Below are 20793 nucleotides of genomic sequence, written 5' to 3'. Positions count from 1 at the left end.
GTGAGTGGCCTCCACTTCGTGCACTTTCAGAGCCTGTCGGGGAGCCCAACCAAGCCTGGAGGGGCAGAAAAGGCTCCCTGGGACCTGAGGGAGAAGTAAGAGTTAGCAGGTAGAAAGAAGTTTCTAGGCAAGCAAACATGTGCAAGTTAGTGGCAGGTTCTCTGCATAGCACAATGCCTGGGCACACAGCAAGAGTGCCAGCCAGTTTCTGTTATGTTTTTCATTTAAACTGAGGCATGACCAGGTTCCATGATAGGCAGAGGGTTGCTAAAGATCAGCTTTGACGGGGTCAGCATTTGGGTGCATGCAGAACCCTCCTGGTTCATTGGGAAGCTGCAAGGACGGGCCAGCTCCCAAGGAAGAGCAGCAACTGTGCATCTATAAACAGCAGGCATTTTTGGTGCCCTCTGTGGCCCCAATCTTGGGACCCAGCCCCAGGCCCTGAAGATCCACAGCTGTAAGGGGTCCCTGCCCAGGACTCAGGAGAGCCAGCCAAGGACCCAGGTGCTCCAGGGGCCAGCAGGGAGCTGGGGGGCCCTCGCCAGCGGTCCGGGAAAGAAGGGTGGCTCCTACTATGGGGGCTGGTCCTTGAGTTTGGCTCGCACTGGGTCATGAGTCAGAAAGGCCATTCTGTTCCAGTCGCAACATGGTCACAGGACTTTGGTGTGTGTTTCCTCATCCGCAGAGAGGAACCACCCTGGACTTCTCTGTTTCCTGACAGGAGACCTAGAAGGTCATGAGAATTCACCAAAAGACCAGAGGACCTTCCATCAGCAACAGGATCCTCGCCCTTACCCTGTAGCTTGGTGGGAATCTCAATATCGATGCTGATAAATCCGTCTCATTTATCTTTAATGAAAATCTATAACACTTTCCTAGAAGTCAGAGATCAGAAGGTGCTTTCATCGCAAGTGGAATCCAGCCACCAGCTCTCGTGCAGTCGAGACAGAAGGAGAACAGAGGCCAACACCAAGTTCCTCACACAACTTCAATTTAAATTAAACTTCCTTTAATGAAATAAAAAACAAATGGTGCATTGCATAATACTTGTGGTCACAGTATAAAACAATACAATTAGTTCATATAACATTGGATATGGACAAAAATACACAAGACCCTTTCTTTGTCTACGTAAAATTCGGCAGATCCTTATGCGCCACGCTAAAAAAGAAACAAAGTCAACTTTTTTCTCCTAATGATCTGCACACAATACTTCTCACTGAGAATTTGGTCGAACAGTGGAGGAGAACTTACCCAAATCCCAGTTCCCTTCTTCCTCTGTTGTCATCAGTGAAGCTAAATTAAAAAAGTTTTCTGAAAGTAGCAAGTTGTGTAGTATTGCTTATTATTCCTGCCAAAAAGGCTCAGTCTTTGGCTCACAGATGTCAGTGACAAAATCAAGGCTGCAGGCAGTTGTAAAGCAAGAAGCAAGAGCCACTGGGGAAAAGAGAGGAGGGTCTGGGCAGGAGGGGCCTCCTTTACTGGGGTCACAGGGAAAGTCATGGGGTGGTGGGAGGGGTGGGCATACAAATAAATAAATTTCCAAGTTAGGATTGAAATCCAGTTGGTGAGTCAGAGTTCCACCGTCCCATGAAAAAATCTGAAAAGTTGTCCAAAAGTCAAGAGTTTGTATTTTTTTATTAGAAAAAAAAAGTGAAAAGTGTATGTAAACATTGTAAAGTAAACAATTTAATTTCGAGGCTTCTATCTGAACGAAGCTGAGGCTCTTTTCTGGGGATGCTTTTATGATTAGAAATAAAACCCAAATGTTTTTTTATAAAGTTTCTTTTAGTTCAGAAGTGCAATTTCATCTGAGAATCGTAGCTGGTCTTTCTCTCATTCACACCAGTGATCCTGGCAGGAACCTCTTCCAAAGAGCACTTTGTGGGAGCCCTATTTGGTACAACAAAAGTGTCTCACACTTTCCAAAGACACACGGGCCAGGCAGGTGTACGTCATGGAGGGAGGTTGTAGGTCCACTGCCCTGGGATGTCCGCCCCCTTCCTACAGCCGTGGGCGGACTTGCCGTGCGGCCAGCTCAACAGACAGAGGATAGGGTTGGGGTCAAAGCCACAACTCCAGCCTTGACCTGCAACAGCAGCCTGCAGGACAAGGTGGTGTGTGAGCACGCAGCACTGGCCACCACTGAGCGTGTGGTGTGACCCATCGTGGTTTTACACACCCCTGGGCCTCAGGGTCATGTCCGAAGCTAACTCTCCTATCCTCCAACTAAGAAAGGGCCGAGGACAGCCTCCATCTTTTCGGGGTGTGAAACTGCAAGTGTTCAAGGGCACTGGCTGTTACTAACACAGCACATTTTCCCATGTTTGGAAGAGGGTTCCTTTTTGTACAATCTCTTTCATTCCTGTTTGTACCAGCAGCCATGGCCCACCTGCTCTGAAACAGCACAGGAAATCACCTGCAGAAAACACCCAAATCCAGCGCTCTCAAGGTGGTGACTGGCTGCCTGCCCCCCACCCACACTGGGGGGCTGGGACTCAGGAGCCAGCGCCAGCAGCCTAGAATCTATCTTCTCTCCAGGAGACAGAAACCACAGGGGAGAGTCACAGCGATGAGCCCCCGGGCTGAGGCATGCAGAGCTGAGCGGGACAGGGAGGGAGGGGGTGGCGAGCAGGCCGGACGTGGCTCTGCTCGTGACAAAGAGCTGCACGTGGATGGCCATCGCTTTGTATTACTTTATTGCTCAAAACAAGTGAATCTGAATCTTTTCTCCTTTCTGGAAGACTGAGCAGTGTCAGATCCTTCAGGGCCGGGACAGAAGCACCGGGGATGCGGGGGCTGGGGGGGTTGTCACGAGACAGCAGTGAGCCTTGGAAGCCCTGGGAAGCCGCCCGAAGGCCGGTGCTCAGCCCTGGGGGAGGCTCCAGGGAGGGTGAAGAGCTCTTTGGGTCTCTGTCCTGGTCCCGGTGGGAGCCATTGAGCAGACAGCCTGCTCCCTGATCTACTTTGTAGGCTGTTCACGTGGCAATAAATTGCTGGGTTTCCTTCATGTTCCTAACAGGAAAGCGAACGCACCACAAAGTACACCCTCTCTCACCAGCCCCCTGGAGGGGATCTTAAAAAGACTTGAAGGACTGAAAAGGTCATGGAAAATGCATGGTTCTTCTAGGCAATTTCTGATTCTGTGAAGTCAGTCTTGCAAGCAGCAATCTGCCTTCACGTTAAGGAACCCAAGAAGCCCATGAGGGACGTGGGGTATCTGTGGGCCCCTTGGTGGCCCTGTGGTAGCCAAGGCCTTTTCTCCTGCAAAGGGCAGGCAGGAGGGATGGAGGCAGCCTCGTTCACCTGACACACGGGGCACCACTGACCGGTTCGGCACAGGCTGGGGACGGGGACTCACGGGACCCCCGTCCCGCTCCGGGCCCCAAGGCAGCCGGGCACACAAGCCCTGGACTGAGCTTCATCCCTTTCCTGTCCCCAACCTCCTCTTCCTGCAGGCCACTGGCCGCCCTGGAGAGAGGTGGCTGTGTATTTTTCTTCATATTCATTCTTAAGGCTAAGGTGGCAAGATAAGGTGCTCGGTGGAGAGCAAGTTCTAGATTCCAGGGCTGCCATTTCAGCACTCTCACATAAAGCAAGTACGAAAGAAATGGAAGGGGGGCAGAGAAGCAAAAAAAAGAAAAGCATTTGGGCTCAAGAAGAAGTTACATACTGCAAGTTTAGATCTCAAATGTCGTCTAAACCCCTGAAAATAGGGGGTAGGGTAGGGCCGTGGAAGCCACAGTCAGCTCTCATCCAGGCCCGGGTCATCTCACGCCGGGGCGGAGGCCACGCCAGCCGCTGCCCTCCGTGAGCCTCCCGCTCGGAAGCCGGCTCTGGGGCGGCTGGTCCATCCTCACCCCAGACCAAGAACTCCGAATGCCATCGCCCCCTCCTCACTGCAACCCCTCGAAACGAAAGATAGAAACACACACACGCCAGAGGATCTATAAACCAGTAGGAGAAAAAAATTAGACAAAGGTTAACCATTAAAAAGCCGCAGTTGGGAGAACACACACTCGATTGTTCGATCAGAAAGTGCCGTGGGGAGAAGAGCCGTGTGCCGGGCAGCGCCCCCGCGCTCAGAACTTGACATGCAGAGGGGGGCGCCGCCACGTCCCACCTGAGATTAGAGAGGACGGGGTCAGGCGCAACACACGTCGCGTTCAAGGTCACTGTCCTCTCCTCGCCCACGCTGCTCCCGGACCGGCCCTCCATCGCGATCCCAGCTCTGGGTCCGGCTAGTCCATCTCCATGGACATGAGGCGGCGGCGCTCGCGCCGAGTCTCCTGGACTTCCTTCTTGCAGCACCAGTGGGAGCTGCAGTACCCGATGAGGCAGGACAGGAGCCCGATGATGGTAGACAGGCCCACGCCGATCAGCAGGGGGTACTTGAAAGCGTTCAGCACTGGGAGGCAGAGGTCAAAGGGAAGCTGGTTAGTGATAAAGAGAAGACCACCATCCCCATCCCCTTGGACTTGTATGTAGCACCTAGCACTGTCTCGGATGCAGCACCTAGCACCACCTCATACATAGCACCTAGCACCATCTAGGATGCAGCACCTAGCACCGCCTCATACATAGCACCTAGCACCGCCTCGTACGTAGCACCTAGCACGTCTAGGATGCAGCACTTAGCACAGTGTGCTGAAAACATAATAGCAGCTCTGTCATATCTGTCCAAAAATGAGCAAATGTCTCCGCACCCAGCTCTGTGGTGGTGGCAGGGAACAGAAAAAAGCTCTCATTCCATGTCCTTGAATGTCAACTTGCTTTTTAGGGTTTTGGCAGGAGATTGATTTTTAAAAGTCACTATAAGGGCACCACACATTCAGTGGCAGATGCAGCCTTAAAAAAAAAAAACCAAAACTGTGCATAAATCAATTCTATGCATCAAATAGCTGAAGTGTACTGGGGAGCTATTTTAAGCAACACTATAGTAAATTATCTAGCAAAGTGAATAATCACTCCCTTAACTTGTTTGTTAAATCTGGGTGTTCATATGGAATCACTTCACGCAAGGAATTTCTAAGATGCAAATATGGTCTAAGTGACTAAGTTTCAGGAATGCACAAACGTGTCCCTACCCCACAAGCCAAAGCCCACGCTACTTCCCCACAAGCACCGACACCCTGGGGTGAACGCTGGTCCAGTGGTGGGTGCCGGACACATCCCAGGCTTTAATTTCCTAACACGCAAGAGAGTATTGCCCCATCTTCTCAGGGAGGAAGTAAAGGATCAGAACAACTAAGTCAACTAAGGAAGTTGGGGTGTCAATTCCAGTCTCCCCCAAACTGACGTATCACTAGGGAAACACCCTCAAAGGCTCTGACTAACCTCAGAGGCACCTGGACTTCCCTTCTCTCCATGCAGTTTTTTGATTAATGTTTACTCTGAAGCTTTTTGTGGAGAAGACACGTTTCTCCTCAACTAGGAGGAACATCCCCGTTCCTGGGGTGCTCAGGGAACAAAGGGGTGGGAGGGGGCCCTAGGCTGACCCTGGCGGTCAGCATGGGCTAGCAAGGCCAGGAGCTCCCTCTCCATGTCAGAGTTCTGTGAAGAACCCCTCTGTGCTAGGCTCGTGGGGAGCCCCCTGCCTTTTCTAAGAAGCAAAGCCAACAGGAAGATAATATCAGCAGGACCCCTCCTGCCCCCCCACCCCAGTCTGTCAGGGACCAGACCCCATGCAGTGTCCTCTCTGCCTCGGCTGGTCACAACCACACCAGGGCACACAGAGTGGGCTGGCCCAGAATTTCCAGAGAGGTAAATCATTGCAAATCCTGCCATGAGCCTTAAAGAATCCTTTCCTGATGGAGCCTCCAGCCCGTGACACCAGAACTGGGCACACAGCGAGGGCTGCCGATGCCCTTCCCGGCACAGGCCTGCCAGGGCAGAGAGCAAGCAGGGTTTGCCGTGGCGCGTTCCAAATGGGGGCACCGAGGGAGAGGCTCCCCAGACACCGGGAGAAATGCTTACCATCCATCTTCACAGTAATAAAGATGGGCCTGGAGTGGATCTCGGCCTCCTTCTGCCAGGAACCTGTTGGGGACTTCACCCACGGAGTCACGGAACAGTAGTAGTTGCCAAAGTCCTGGTCCTCGGAGCTGTGCACACGCAGCAGGAACTCGAGAACGCTCACGCGCTCCAGGCTAAGGTCGCTCTTCCAGTCCCTCTGGGCGGTGCTCACGATGCCCTTCTGATCCAGGGAAGACAGGAGCACGGGCGCCTTGTCCAGGCCGAAGGAGTGCACCGCAAACCAGGACACGTCAAAGGCCATGTCGTCTGCGGGCGAGCAACCAGAAGCCGGGTCAGCGCACACAAGACAGGCACACGCGGCCGGAATGCATGGAACTTCACTCCGGCCGCACGGCGCAGGTACCCTGGGTCCCATGGGCTCCCCACAACCACCCTACAAGAGGTGCCATCACACCCCCCTCTTTACAGCAGCACGAAACACCTTGTTCAAGGTCACACGGCCAGGAGGGAGCAGAGTGTGGTGGCTTAACACTGGGAGTCCAGGGGCAGAGAGGATTCTGGGGCTGGATTCTTAACCATGCCGCACCCCCAGCTATAGCACACAGGCAGATGTGTCAGAGCCAAAACATCTCCCCCAGGACACAGGACTTGACACTGGTGCATGGGGGCACAGCACCTTCTGTCTCCCAAAGAAAGCAGGTCCTTGGTCATCTCAGTAGACAGACCTGGGAAGCCAAACAGTGAAATGCACACAACCGGGAGTCATAAACATATTGTTTGCGGCTGTTACTTCTGCCCCCTGCAGAAAGGTTTCCGTTCAGAACAAGAGGGAAAAAACGTCAAGCTGAGAAAACTGGATGCAGTTAACAGTCCCGGCGAGTGAGGCGGCTGCCTCGAGAGGGACTCTGCAAAACCAAGGTCCAATAAACGAATAAGGGCACAAAAGAAGAAGACACAGGGGTGGGGTGGGGTCCCCAGAATGTGGACACGGTGCACGTCACAGGCGCTGCCCACTGACACCGGCTGTGTCTGGTCTGAGACCCTGCCGGCAGGCCAGAGAGCACATGGGGTCACCCGCAGGGCGTCACCTTGAAGTCGCCTGGCGAGGCCTTCTAGATGTAACACTTGCTCATTCAACAAAAAGATACTGAACCTCAGAAAGCACTGGATAAGGTAAATGCATTCAGATGCTTCCTAACAAAGAAAGATGCACGCAAAACTAAAGCAAGGATTTCTGTAAAATGATCCAACTGGTAATTCCTTTTCAACTCACTCTAAAATTACCAGTGGCCACAGGCGAATCTCACCCTGCCCCACGTGATGACAGGACTCTACTCTGACACTCAAAATATCTTCTTTCCTCCCCAATGACCCACTGAGGCACTTGAGCGTAAACTCTGCTTGATCCCAGCATGCAGGTCAACTCTCGCCAAGTAGACCAGCCCCCTGGGGGCAGAGGGAGTGCCGCTGGCATCCTCGCTCCCTCACTGTGGTGCTGTCGCCTGCAGGTGCCGGGTAGTAAACTGAGGACAAAGTCACAAGTGTCCCAGTTACCTGTGCCCAGATGCAAACCTATCCCGCCAAGCCATACAGGGTGGTGGCCAGGCTGCCCGGGCTAGAGCCCTGAAGCCAGCACTTGCTAATCGCATGACTTAAGTTTATGGGTGGGGATGTCATTACCAGGCAGGGTCCTAAAAACAATCGAGGAGATGACTATGGCTGTTTTTGGAGAGTCAGAAGTTACACTCGGATCTCTGTGTGGGGGTACTGCTGGTAGCCGGCTTTTATTGAGCGTATACTATATTCCAGGTGCTGTTCTCGGCACTTTGTAAGATAACTAATTCCACCATGGGTGCCATTGTCGTGCTGTTGTCATTTCAAAACTGTTTTTAGGACCCTGCCTGGATGCCAAAATCCTGGGTGCTCAGCAGCTCTATCTGCAGATTCCTCAGCCAACATCAGAGTTGGTTGAATCTGTGAACACAGAGTCTGTGGATAGAGAAACATCTGCATATAAATGGACCAGCACAGTTCAAACCCAGGTCGCTCAAGGGCCGAGGTAGATGTGGCTAACGGGATGGGAGTCAATGCCTGTAGTATACACACCGGTGTCCCACACAGACCGGTCGCTGTGCAGTTGCTGGCTGCAGAGCCCCCCACCTGCACCTTCCCCAGGGGACTGGTCTCAGCTGCCAGCAGCCACCTCCTGGAGATGCATTTGGGTGTTAAGAAACAGCTGGAGATTGACTAGTTGGGGGGATGTAAGGGCCCAGACCTTTACCTTCAGGCAGCCACACTCTGGGGTACCATTGAGCTGCAGAGCTCCCTGAGGGGAGTTACGACTTGAATTTAATTCACATCTCTGCCTGCCTTCTTTCCCTACTCCACCTCGAGTCCTCTCTCCCTCAGTTTTCTCCCGAGAGCACATCCTCAACTCATCACGCGCATGCTCGCCTCAGGCTCGGCTGCAGAGAACCCGACTTCTGCCTCTCCAGGGCCGTGATCAGGCCCAGCCCTCTGCGCCCTGGGCCCAGCACCTCCTCCACCTCGCCAACATGGCCCCTTCCAGAACAGAACCCCTCCACTGCCCCTAGCCTGCATAAGGAAAAACTAAATTATAACTTGTGTTTAATTATTCAGAATCTTCCACCCACACAGTCCAAGAGTGCAAAGTTCTGGAAAATTGTGATCTGCAGGATAACAGCTGCCTAGAGCTTCAGCAGTTACCCTGGAGGAACGGACCTGTAGGTGAAGGGCACAACTGGTGATCCATTAACTCTCTGTCAGAGCATTGCAACGCTTTACTCTGATGGATCATAAATGAGGATAAAACTGGTATCAGTGATTTCATACATTTGCAAGCCTTTCCCTCCCTTTCCCTGGGAGTCTCTTCTACTTTTACCTTCACGTCACTCCTGAAGCCTGCCCTGGGTCCCCTGTTTTCCTGCACCTCAGGAACAGCAGCGGCAGCTCGCCTGAATGCTCCCCTACCCCCAGAGAACAGAGCTAACCACGCCACTGGTTCGGTTCAGCTTCTTCAATCTCCTTTCCTCTGTCAACAGACTCTTCTCCTTTTCCCACCTAAGCTCAAGTATGTTCAGGTTCTGAGGAGCCCAATTCCTGGCTGGAGCCACTAGTCCACAGGTCACTACACCAGCCCGCAGGCCAGCTCGGGCCACCAGCTTCCTGGCAACTCCGCGGAGCCCCTTAGACAGCTGCTGCAGTGACCACAGAGTGAAACATCATCCCACCTGATCCTTGATGCAAAATGTTTGCTGGACTTGAGCTAGGGTCCCCTGACGCACACCCTGGAGGGCCTGCAGAAGCCAGCCCCAGGCAGGCTGCCCGGGCCTCGGCTCCTCCACTCCGCCAGATGCAGCCCCGGCTCAGGGCCTCACGCTAGCTTCGCTGCACCTGCCCTGCCGTGGCTTATCATCTGCCCTTTAATTGCCGCCCCCAGTGTCCACCCCAGGTCCCAGAGTCACAGAATTCTGTGAATCCTGTACAATTCTGCTTTTTTAAAATGTACAAATGTGTGAGATTCTGGCTCGATTTGTGACAGGGGTGGGGGTGCGGAGCAGGACAGAGACACAAGGTCAAGCGCAGAGAGAAGACGCCACAGACAGCGCGTCCAGCTCCCCATGGGCCCCTGGGGGAAGGAGGAGGTGGGCACAATGCGGCTCAGCAACAGAGGCCCCTGGGCGCCCTGAATGTTCCTCCAAACCCTGAGGGCCTAAGAGCGCCACAGGTAGAACAGGTCACCGAGGGGCCCAGCAGAGGATGCTCAAGGCTGATGCCCCACGACTTCAGGTGTCTCGCGGGGGCCGCTTATATTTTCGGCACAGAAAGATTTACAAAGGTTTCCTAGTAACTTAACATATGCCAAGCACCTGGCCGCTTGCATCTCACTCGGTCTGCTCCGTCCTGCACAGAGCGGCTAACTGTTCTCTGCCAGCACGTTACGTGGAGTTTCTTCTGTCTTCTTAACTAGGTTGCAGATTGTGAGGGCAGATTTGTGCACTCTGCTCCCTCCTCTAGTTCCAGCATCTACAGCAGCATCTGCACATAGGAGGAGCTCAATGAAGCGCCGATGAACCCATGAATGAAAGGCAGAAGGAGGGAGGCTCTGCCAGTGCATTTCAAACCAGCTTGAATCACTCCCAGAAGGGTCCCCCAGCTCACCTCGACAACGCAGACTCCAAAGTCTGGCTGTGTTTTCACATCACCTACAGGCAGCTGCACCCATGCCACAAGTGTTTATTAAACACCTACTGAGTGCAAATCACTACACCGGGCAGGTGGGGGACAGGCAGGCACCCGGACCCCTGATCTCCACTCGTGTCAAGCTCGTGTCAAGCAGTGGGGGAGAAACACTCCCAGAAGCAACGTGGGGAAGGAGGAAGGATGGAGAGAGGTACCTGGGTCCAGCGCTGCTCCTTCGACAGAGATGATGCAGAACAACTTGATGAGCTCCCCCCGCACGACGGACGGCGTGTCTGAGTGCACGGAGGCATTGAACACGGGGCCTGGAAAACAGCGAGGCTCCGTGAGTCTCCTTTTCACTTTTGTTTAGATTCTGTTCTTGGTACTTTTTTTTTTTTTTTTAAGATTTATTTACGCATAATAGAACTGGGGTGTAGGCCAGAAGTGTGGGGGGTTAAGGGGATTCACCAGAGACAGAGTGGGGAGCAGAACAAGCAGATCTACTAAAATACACTGTTGAGGGGAGCAGTGGGGAGACAGGCGAGGTCTGCTGCACCATATGGGTCAGCTCCCTGGCCAGGGATCGAACTCAGGCCATTGCAACTCAGGCCGTCATGGTGATAGTGCTGTGACTTAACCCCTAGGCCACCAGGGAGGCCCTCTTGGTCCCTTTCTAACGGGCGTCTACATGTGGCCGCCTTTCCTTGGAACTGAGCTAAAAACCGACTGAAAAGGTGTTCTAAGCTGCTTCTCTTCTACTCAAGACATGTGCATTGGGCACATCTGAATGGGCTTCATCTGAAGATTACAACCAAGAAAACATTCCTAAAGAGTTAATTTTGCTTCTGGCTTTTTCTAGACCTCTTCTCTGATGGCAACTAACAGTCTCATGTGAAGGCCAGCCCCGGCTCCCTCCCTGGTGCAGTCTGGGTTGTCTTGCTTCCCCTGATTCCCTTCTGGCCTGGGGAGGGTGGAGGGGGGAGGGCTCAGGACAGAAGAGGCCGCTTCAGTCCTGGTGCAGTAAGAGGCCCCTTCATGCTGGGTGCTGAGCACAAGACCCTGCTTTTTTTAAGAGGTAGAAAGCCAATGAGGAGACAGAAGTGTTGACAAGGTGACATCTCGATTGGGGATGGTGGGCGAACAGAAGAAGGCATGGAGCTAATCTGCCGGGCGGACCTGAGGGGTCAATATTCTTTTCAAGAACTACCCAGATCTTCCTGAGAACATTCCAGTTTATCATCATGAAAGACCCTTCTTTCTTCCAAAGGCCAGAAGATGCTTCTACCTATCTCCTGGTTAGGTAGTGCCTCTCAGCACCATCTCCTTACTGCAAGGCACGGAAGCTCCAAGTATTTGAGCTATAAGGTACTGAATATACTTACAGGCAACACAATAAGAGAATTTAATGGTAGGATTTAGTAATGTTTGCCATTGTGGGTTGGATGCAGCGGGCTATAGACATAGTTATTACTGTGCTCTTTGATTAGCAGGCGAGTAAGTGGCTTACTTGGGTTTGCTTGTTTGTTTGTTTCTACTAAGTTACTATAAATTAAATTTAATTATATATATATATATATATATTACATTGTTCTTCCTTTTTGTACAATGCATGCTTTCTGCTCTCCGATGTAATCCCCACAAAATTCCCACCACCAATTTACCCGCACACCAGCACCATAGTCCCTTGTGTGAGAACACATTCCCTCCCCTGTTTTGATTCCCCTCCCTCCTTCTCCCCTGCAGTGTCTCTGATTAATAGTTGCCTGTTAATTTTGGTTTTTAATTAATGTAATTTTTTTTCCTGGTCCCCCTGCATTCCTTCTATAATTTTTGGTCCCGCTGCATTCCTTCTATAAGCGGAACCATCTGATATTTTCCTTTTTTTTTTTTTTTTTAAGTAAGCCTTGTCTGGAAGCACCAGGGGCACCCACCTGCCCCTTAGCATGCAGAGGGGCTGGGAACTGCTTTCCTTTTTTTAAACCCCTTTTGGACTCACTTTTAAGTGAAAGCATCGCATAGCTTTAAGCATCACATCACATAGCTTTAAGTCAACCTAATCCTAAGAGCCCGATATTTATCTCATCCCAATTCCTAGTATCTAGGAACAGGTAAAGCTGAAGAAGTTTCCAGAATATTAATCCTATGGGATTTTCCTTGTTCCTAGGAAACAAAGATAGGTGGTTTCGAACAATGATTCTGAAACTCATCAGGCCCTAAGAATACAGGTGGGACTACCTTTTAAATCAGATTATCAAAAAGGAACAAGAACTGTTCTAACATCTAAAAGAAATTACCATAGAAAGAGTTTACTAAAAGGTCACACAAACTAAAGGGATGAAGATAGAAAAATCTGTATTTTCATTTTAACAGAGCAGTAGGTGAATTCATCAGACAGCTTTCCTACCACCAAGTGCCCAAGTTATCTGTGTTTTGTAGGGAGACAGGTGAAGGGCACTGTGAGAAAGAGCAGCCAGGGTGAGGACACAGCCCTCAAAGGGTCCTCTGAGAAGTCCAACTAGCCAGATCACAGCAGCAGGAGGCCTGACTCCAGGGCACCACGAACCTCACAGAAAGCTGGCCCCAAGAAAGGGGAAACCGAGGCAGGCAAAGTGGAACAGACAACTTGATCTATTTCTGGGCGTGATGTCCTCCAAGCAACTCAACTTTCAACCGTGATTCCCTGAGTACCTTAGCCTTGGACTCGCTCTGCTTAGAGCAATGAGGTAGCAAAGCCTGCTGCTCCGAGCTGGCTTAGTAGTAACCGACCAGGACTTTGCCCGTCTACCTGTGAGTACAGGTCAGTAAACCAGGATGAGTGAGGTGTATAACTTTTTCTCTGACTAGAAATTTCACGGTACTAGAGCTCCGAGAGAGTTATATTAAAGGGCTCAGATTCCTTTCTAAGAGAACTCAGAACGATCTAACAAAGAAATCCTCATTATAGGTTTGAGTTTCTATTAATCTGAAACAACAAAGCTAGACTTACTTCATTTGGACAGAGTTCACTTTTTTCCCTTTATATTCCCAAAGAAAACCCCAAATGCCTTCTAGGTCACAAGTTACAGTTCTCATTTCCCTGACTGGTCCCGGCTGTGGGAACAACAGGGCATTTGTGCTGCGGCTCACCATGCAGATAAGGTCCGGGGAAAAGGCCTTCATTGTGAGCTATTCACAGCAGTGGATTTCCTTCTAATGAAATCAACAACTCACTGTTAATGTGGGTCATTATCCCAGGCTTAGAAATATTTTTATTATGGTCAATTTCTGTAGTAATGCTGTTTTTGTGAGGAGATTTGTCTGGCCAACTTCACAGATGACAGGCGAAGGCATGGGGAATTTAAGTGAACCACCAGAGTCAGTCACAGACCCCCAATTCTTCCTCGACAGGAGTTAGAGCTTTTACATACAATTTAGTCCACTTAGCTTTTAAATACAAACATTGATGCAAGACAACAGACTTTGAACTCCAACCCCTGAAAAAGCTCTTATCCGCCGTAATGTTTTTTTGAAAGTCAAAACGGCATCCTCTCTGCTGGTGCACCAAGGGGGTGGGCGCTGACCCAGCCTAGTACTCATTAAAGTCAGTGTTTACCTGGGATTTGTGATAACGTGGAAAATGCTGATCTTAAAATATTCAAAGGAGGTGCAGGAGGGGACACCATATAATTGCACATATAGTCTCATCTCAAGGTCATGAAGAAAACACTCAAGGGAGAAACTGTAGGGGAATGAGCAACACAAATGAGCTGTCTTTGGCTGGTAGGGTTATGGGTGATTGGCTTTTCCTTCTTTCTGCTTTATTTTATTTTCAAACTTTCTTTCTCTTAAGGAAAAAAACTTTAACATCATCACATTTAAATGTCTTTGCTCCTGACACTGAGTCAGAAAAGGTCACGACTCAGTAGGGTGCGGGGAAAACACTATCCATATACCAACTGGACGGTGTCCCGGAACCCGGGGCCAGGGAGATAGACACGAGGAAGGTCCTCTCTGTTGCACAGGCCTCAGAGTGCTCAGTGGGTTGGTAAGAGTGAAGACTCTTGAGTACCAAGCCAATATTTGCTGGGAGCTATTCAGAGTTAGGGGGCTGTACTGGGTGCTGAATTTGTCGGCAGCATCTCTTAATTAGACCGAGAACTGGCCATGACAACTCCATGGATTAAATTACATAAAAACCTTAGGTATCTATTCAACCTGGAAGCTACAGTGATTTTATCTGTTTGGCTGAGATTTAAAGAATTGAGAGGTTTGATGCCCATTCCTCACACAAAAATACATACAAAAGATTTTCTCTCCCCTCTTCCTCGTAACAGTAACAAGTGACAAATGTAAAACAAGACATAAAGAAATAAAGCTATAAAGGAGAAATAAACTCTTAGAGACAGCGAGACAGGTATACAAATATAGGACAAAAAAAACCCATAATCTTCTGATCTCAGCAGGCACAGAAAAAAACATTTGGAAACACCCAACGCCTCCTCAAGGTAAAAGTATTCAACAAAGTAGGAATGAAAGGAAACTTCTCCAAAAATGGTATCAGTGAAAACCCCCTGCTGCCATGATACTTAGTGGTAAAAGATTGAAGACTTTCCCACTAAGATCAGGAACAAGACAAAGGTATTCACTTGTGCCTCACTGCTCCTCGGCTCTGTGTTGAAGGTTGTAGCGAGGGTGACAAGATAAGAAAAAGAAATAGAAGGTATTCATCCAGCAAGGAGAAAATAAAACTATCTCAGCCAGGTTACAGGACACAAGATCAATATAGAAATGAGCTGTGTTTGTATACACTTGCCATGAACAAATCAGAAAGGAAATTAAGAAAGCAATTCTTTTTACAACAGTTCCCAAAAGAATAAAATATAAGACTTAACTGAAGGGTGCATATTCACGATTTATATGCTGACAACTATAAAACACCATTGCCAGAAATTAAAGACCTAAATAAATGGAAATATTCCTCATAGTCACAGCTTGCAAGGTAAGTGCCAGCTATATTCCCAAATTGAACTATAGATCCAACATATTCCCTATCAAAGACCCAGCTGTCTTTTTTTTTTTTTTTTTTTTGCAGAAAGTAATGGGCTGATCTTAAAAAAATTGGTATGGAAAAGCATGGGGCCCAGAGTAGCCAAAACGATCTTGAAAAAAGAACAAAGGTATAAGAAGCAAACTCCTTGATTTCAAAACCTACTGCAAGCTATAGTGACCAAACAATATGGTACTGGTATAGAAAGAGACAGACATCTAGGTGAATCGGACAGAACTGGGAGACCACATGTCAACCCTGACAATTTTGGGTAAGTGACTTTGTAAATGTGCAAGACAAGTCAGTGGGGAAGAAGTACTTTTCAACAAATGGCACTAAGGGGGTACCATTGTATTCACATGCAAAAGGAAAAAATCTTATTATTTCCTTATCTCACACACAAAAATTAACTCAAAATGGAGCATATAACAAAACCTAAGAGTTCAAACTATAAGACTCTTAGAAGACAGAAGCATAACGCGCCACAAACTTGGATTAGGCAATGGAGTTTTGTAGATGTAACACCAGAAGAATAAGCAACAAAAAGAAAAAAAAAAATGGATGATCAAAATTAAAAACTTGGTTGTTTCCAGGTTCTCACCATTAAAAAAGTGAAAAGCCTCCCCAGAATGGGAGAATATATTTTCAAATCCCGTATCTGTTAAGGGACTTGTTTCCAGACTCTATGAACAACAATAGAACAAAAAAAGAGAAATTTGAAAATGGGAAAATGATCTGAAAAGACATTTCTCCAAAGATGTGCATATTGCCAGCAACCATATGAAAAGATACTCAAAATAATTACCATTAGGGAAATGCAAGTTTAAAAATCCATAATAAAACATTACTTCAATCCACTAGGCTGGGGAGATGGTGATACACCCGGGCCAGTGAGGATGTGGAGAAATCAGAATCCTAATACCCTGCTAGTGCAGCTGCTTTGGCAAACATAATATTAATAGAAACATTCAAGGATCTAGTTTACTTTTAGGATATATAGTATTCATTTAATTCAACAAATATCTTTTGAAGAGTTAATCAGAGTGGGGGCCTCCCCTGGTGGTGCAATGGTGGAGTGCTGGGCTGCAAAGCTGCCCGCAGCCTCTGCAGCACCGGTTCTATCCCCGGCCACCGGCGAGGGTCCCACATGGCACGCAGACCTCTCCTGCCACGCCCACTGCTCCCCACAGCAGTGTATTTTGTCAGTCTGCCTGTTCTGTTCCCCGCTCTGTTTCTGGTGAATTCTCTCTCACCCTCCCACGCTCCTCACTGTACCCAGTGCTTGTGAAAAAAAAAAAAGAGTTAATCAGAGTGACCACACATACCCAATATTGTATTGCTCCTATGAGAAATAAAAGTTTTATGCGCACAAAAACTTGTAAACTAATGTTAATATCAGCATGAGTCCTAATAGGCAAATGATGAATACATCAGTGGGCGAACAGATAAGAGTGCAGAATGGAAAATTATTCAGGCATAAAAAAACATGAGGTCCTGTGGCACAAGGGGTTGGAAAGTAATCTATGAAGCCGTCCGCAGCCACTGCAGCACGAGTTCCATCCCTGGCCAGGGAGCTATCCACATGGCACAGCAGACCTCTCCTGCCCCACCCGCTGCTCCCCTCAGCAGTGTATTTCAGTCAGTCTGCCTGTTCTGTTTCCCACTCTGTCTCTGGTGAATCCTTTCACACCCCACACCTCTGACCTGTACCCCAGTTCTTGTATGCATAAATAAATAAATAAACCTTAAAAAAAACGAGGTCCTGCCAGGAACCGTCCATGGATGTTTCAGTCCATGGTGGACAGCAGTAGGCACCTACAGGATAGGTGTGCATACAGGTGTGTAGTCAGCTACACCATCTAGGTGTGTGTAAATACACTCTCTGACATTAGCATAAGTGTGCAATCACCTGTTGCATTTTTCAGAGCATGGCCCTAAAGTTAAGGGATGACTGCACTCACACCTGCCCTAGCACAGATGAACCTTGAAAGCACCATGCTAAGTGAAAGAAGCCAAGTACAGAAGTCCGCTCGTGCACCACCCAATTCATATGAAGCATGTGGAAGAGGCAAATCTCTAGGGAGAGGAAGAGGTCAGCAGTTGTCAGGGGCTGGGAGCAGGAGGATGGGGGACTCTGCATGGATACGGAGTTTCTTTCCTGAGTGGTTAAAAAGTCTGGAATTAGATAACGGTTTTGGTCGCGCAATTGTGAATAGATTAAAAATCACTGAATTGTTCACTTCAAATGGTGAATTTTATGGTGAGTTAATTGTATCTCAATAAAGCTATTATTAAAAAAACAAGCAGACAGACAATAAAAGAAGCCAGTGTTTCTTGGCTCTTTCTAAATCTAAGGGTTTAAGTCTATATTTATTCTTCATTATGCTAATGCTCAGAGTAAACGCGCCTGAAAATTATTTGTAAACAAAATAATATTAATAGAAACATTCAAGGATCTAGTTTACTTTTAGGATATATAGTATTCATTTAATTCAACAAATATCTTGCATGCACTATATTGATTCAATTCAGCCTTAAGTTTATAGGTCCACATGGATTTACATATTCAGAAATTTCTGATTGGAATGCAGGAGACACCAAGTGAAAATCTTCACTTCACATTACTATTCTAAATAAAGTTGAGGATCAAAAATTTCTCAGTCATCAACCTGCTGAAACACACACACGTGTCAGAGGAAGTTAACGAATTCCACAGAGGAAGAATATTTCTACTTGAGAATAGGTAGTACCTGTAGCATGAAAAAAGCCAACCTTCCTACCTTAAAGTATAAAAACATTTTACTTACTAACAATAAAATCAATTCAGGATAGACACAAAAATGCCCTTGTTTCAATTAACCTTCCCAACCTTAACAAATAGGGAGAACAGACATATTCATCCACGGCACAGCAGCTCTGGCGACCCAGCTAATTGACAAGGAATTTTTTTCCCAATTCAAAAGCCAGGCGAAGCAGGAGGCTGGGATACACATCCCCTGGATGGAAATAGCACTCTTAGAAGCTGGGGCCAGACACAGCCCACTGTTTTCAGCCCTTGGGAACCCCTAAGAGTGAAGGCCATCACCTAGATAAAACTGGGGTCTTCACTGAATCCCTCAAACCTAGCAAGTCATTTAAAACTCCCGGCTCAGTGCCTTCCTCTATTTATACCCTACCATGTTTCCTAAAAGATCTGAAACAGCTGAGTTTTGATTTATCTATTTTAAAAAGAGTGAAAATGAGGGTAATTATGTTCACACACAAGTTCATTGCAACGTTGTTCATAATAGCCAAGAACTACAAACACCCAAATGTCTATTAGCTGATAAATGGATAAACAAAACATGGTGTATTCATGCAATGGAATATTATTCAGTCCTAAAAAGGAAGTTTGACACATGCTAGACACATGACCCTCAGAAACACTATGTTAAAGTTAGTGAAGCCAGGCATGAAGGTCACATGTTATATTCCATTTACGTGACATTTCCAGAATAGGAATTCATAGAGACAGAAAGTACAGCAGTGACGGCTTGCAGGACAGGGGGATGGTGAAGGGGTCAGTTAAGTTAGGGCACAGCTTTCTACTAGGTGTGATGAAAATGTCCTACAATTGATTATGGTGATTGGTGCACAATTCTGAATACAGTGCAAGTCACAGAATATATACTTCCATGGACAAATTGTACGGCATGTGAATTACATCTGCATTAAGCTGTTAAAAAAAAAAAAGAAGCAGAATGACTGAATTACACTGCTGAGGGGAGCAGCAGGAGAGTCAGGAGAGGTCTGCTGCACCATGTGGGTAGCTCCCTGGCCGGGGATCGAACTTGTGCTGCAGTAGCTGCCAACAGCTTCATAGGTTGCATCTTAACCCCTTGCTCTCACCCCCACGCCTCTAGCCTGTACCCCAGTTCTTGTATGCACAAGTAAATAAATCTTTTTTTAAAAAAGAGTTTGGATCAAAACCCTAGGGTCTCTTTTAGCTTAGTCTGTGATTTAGTCGCATTCTCTGCTCACCTGAGGTTTGGAAGTCAATCTCGATAGGATTAGAGAGGCTGGTCGCTGCTTCGCGCCACAGGCTGCCCCGGACAGGGGACCAGGCTGTCACCACGCAGCGGTACAGTCCCGCATCTGAGACCTGAGTCTGGTACATTCGATAGCGAAATTCATCTTCCTGCACTTTCTCTAACACCACGCCATCCACACGTGACGCATCTGTCCAGTTCTCCAGCTTGACCACAGAATCCTGGTCCAGGGAGATGATGTACTTGGTCTCGTTGGGACTGGAGAGATCCCCAACAGGCTTCTCGGCCGTGATGAGAACAGAGTAGCGTGGCGACTTAATATTCTTGGAAGACACTTTGCAAGTCATCTCAAATGTATTTCCTGCAGCAAAGAATGGTTTTGGCTGCCTGGCTTTCACCACAAGCACGGAATCTGGAATGAGCACCAGAAAGAGGTGATTTGCAACAGCAGTAGTCGAAATGCAGGTGCATTGGAAAGCCCAATGTCAGGACAGAGGAATCTATTTGCAAACTGACACGCACTAGTACTTAGGGAATTCTGGAAACTCTAAAAGAAAAACCAGATATATCTCTAATCTGGCTGAAATCCACCCCCCTGAATAAAGCAGAGTCATTTAAGGAGCTGTAGTGGGTGTGAGGGAAGAGAAGACCCAGGGGGAGAATTTGGTTTAAAGGGTTTTCAAGTCCTTGAGAAGTTTCACCTACATTGAGAACTTGGGAGGCCACCAGTGCCCACGAGGATGTGGGGGGCTTACTTTTAGGGACACAGAATACAAGGTGAAACACAGCACCCAGTCAGTCCCCAAGCGGTGCCACCTGCCCCCACCCTGCCTTCAGGTCCCGCAGAGGCAGGGAAAGGCCTGAGAATGGGGGGACCTGACCTCTATTTCACCATGATGCCACCTTAGCCTGGATTATTACAAAAGCGGCTGGAGCGCACATGCTTGAGCACCTGGTCATGCCCACTCAGATGCTGCCTGGATATGCTGAGCAAGTGTCCGTGGCTGCATTAACTTTAGGCTTCGGAGCCTTACTCCCAGCTTCTCCATTGAAAACAATCCCCCCCTATACAATAGTCCCCCCACCCTTTATCTTCAGGGTATGTTCCAAGACCCCAGGGGATACCTGAATGGTGAACACCAGACCCCACACAATCTCGTGCGTGGCTTAGCAAAAAAACAACATCCCGTCAGGGGCTAAGCACATACATGGCGGGGGTCAGCCTAGGTGTGCTGAGAGTTATCCCACCAAGGGATGTCACTGGCATCCTGTGGCGTCTGCACAATGACAGAATCACCTAATGATGCACTACTCCTATTTCTCCATTATTAAGCGATTCATGACCATATGCAGCTTGTTCCATACATGCACACCTGTGATACACACACACACGTGATACACACATACACACCCATGATACACACACACCTATGAACACATACACCCCAGATACACACATACACACTTATGATACATACACACCCATGATACACACATATGTGATACATGCATACATGCCCATGATACACACACACACCTATGAACACATACACACCTAAT

The 20793-nt window shown here is 48.3% G+C and overlaps 1 protein-coding gene across 1 annotated transcript in view; it reads right to left on the bottom strand.

The window, feature by feature from the left end:
• Nucleotides 1–983: 983 nt before the first annotated feature.
• The window catches only part of PTGFRN (prostaglandin F2 receptor inhibitor), a 67665-nt gene continuing 47855 nt past the window's right edge, over nt 984–20793 (bottom strand). The window contains exons 6-9 of the mRNA XM_037500555.2: nt 19226–19645; nt 10395–10502; nt 5977–6282; nt 984–4408 (exon numbers count right to left, since the gene is read on the bottom strand). Coding sequence (XP_037356452.1) covers nt 4242–4408; nt 5977–6282; nt 10395–10502; nt 19226–19645 — 1001 coding nt within the window. The 3' untranslated portion in view covers nt 984–4241. The remainder of the gene's footprint in view (nt 4409–5976; nt 6283–10394; nt 10503–19225; nt 19646–20793) is intronic.

Source organism: Talpa occidentalis, unplaced genomic scaffold (genome assembly GCF_014898055.3).
Source record: "Talpa occidentalis isolate TD23 unplaced genomic scaffold, MPIMG_talOcc4v2.1 talOcc4.9, whole genome shotgun sequence".
Taxonomy (NCBI): Eukaryota; Metazoa; Chordata; class Mammalia; order Eulipotyphla; family Talpidae; genus Talpa; species Talpa occidentalis.
This window is presented reverse-complemented; position numbering and strand designations above follow the sequence as displayed.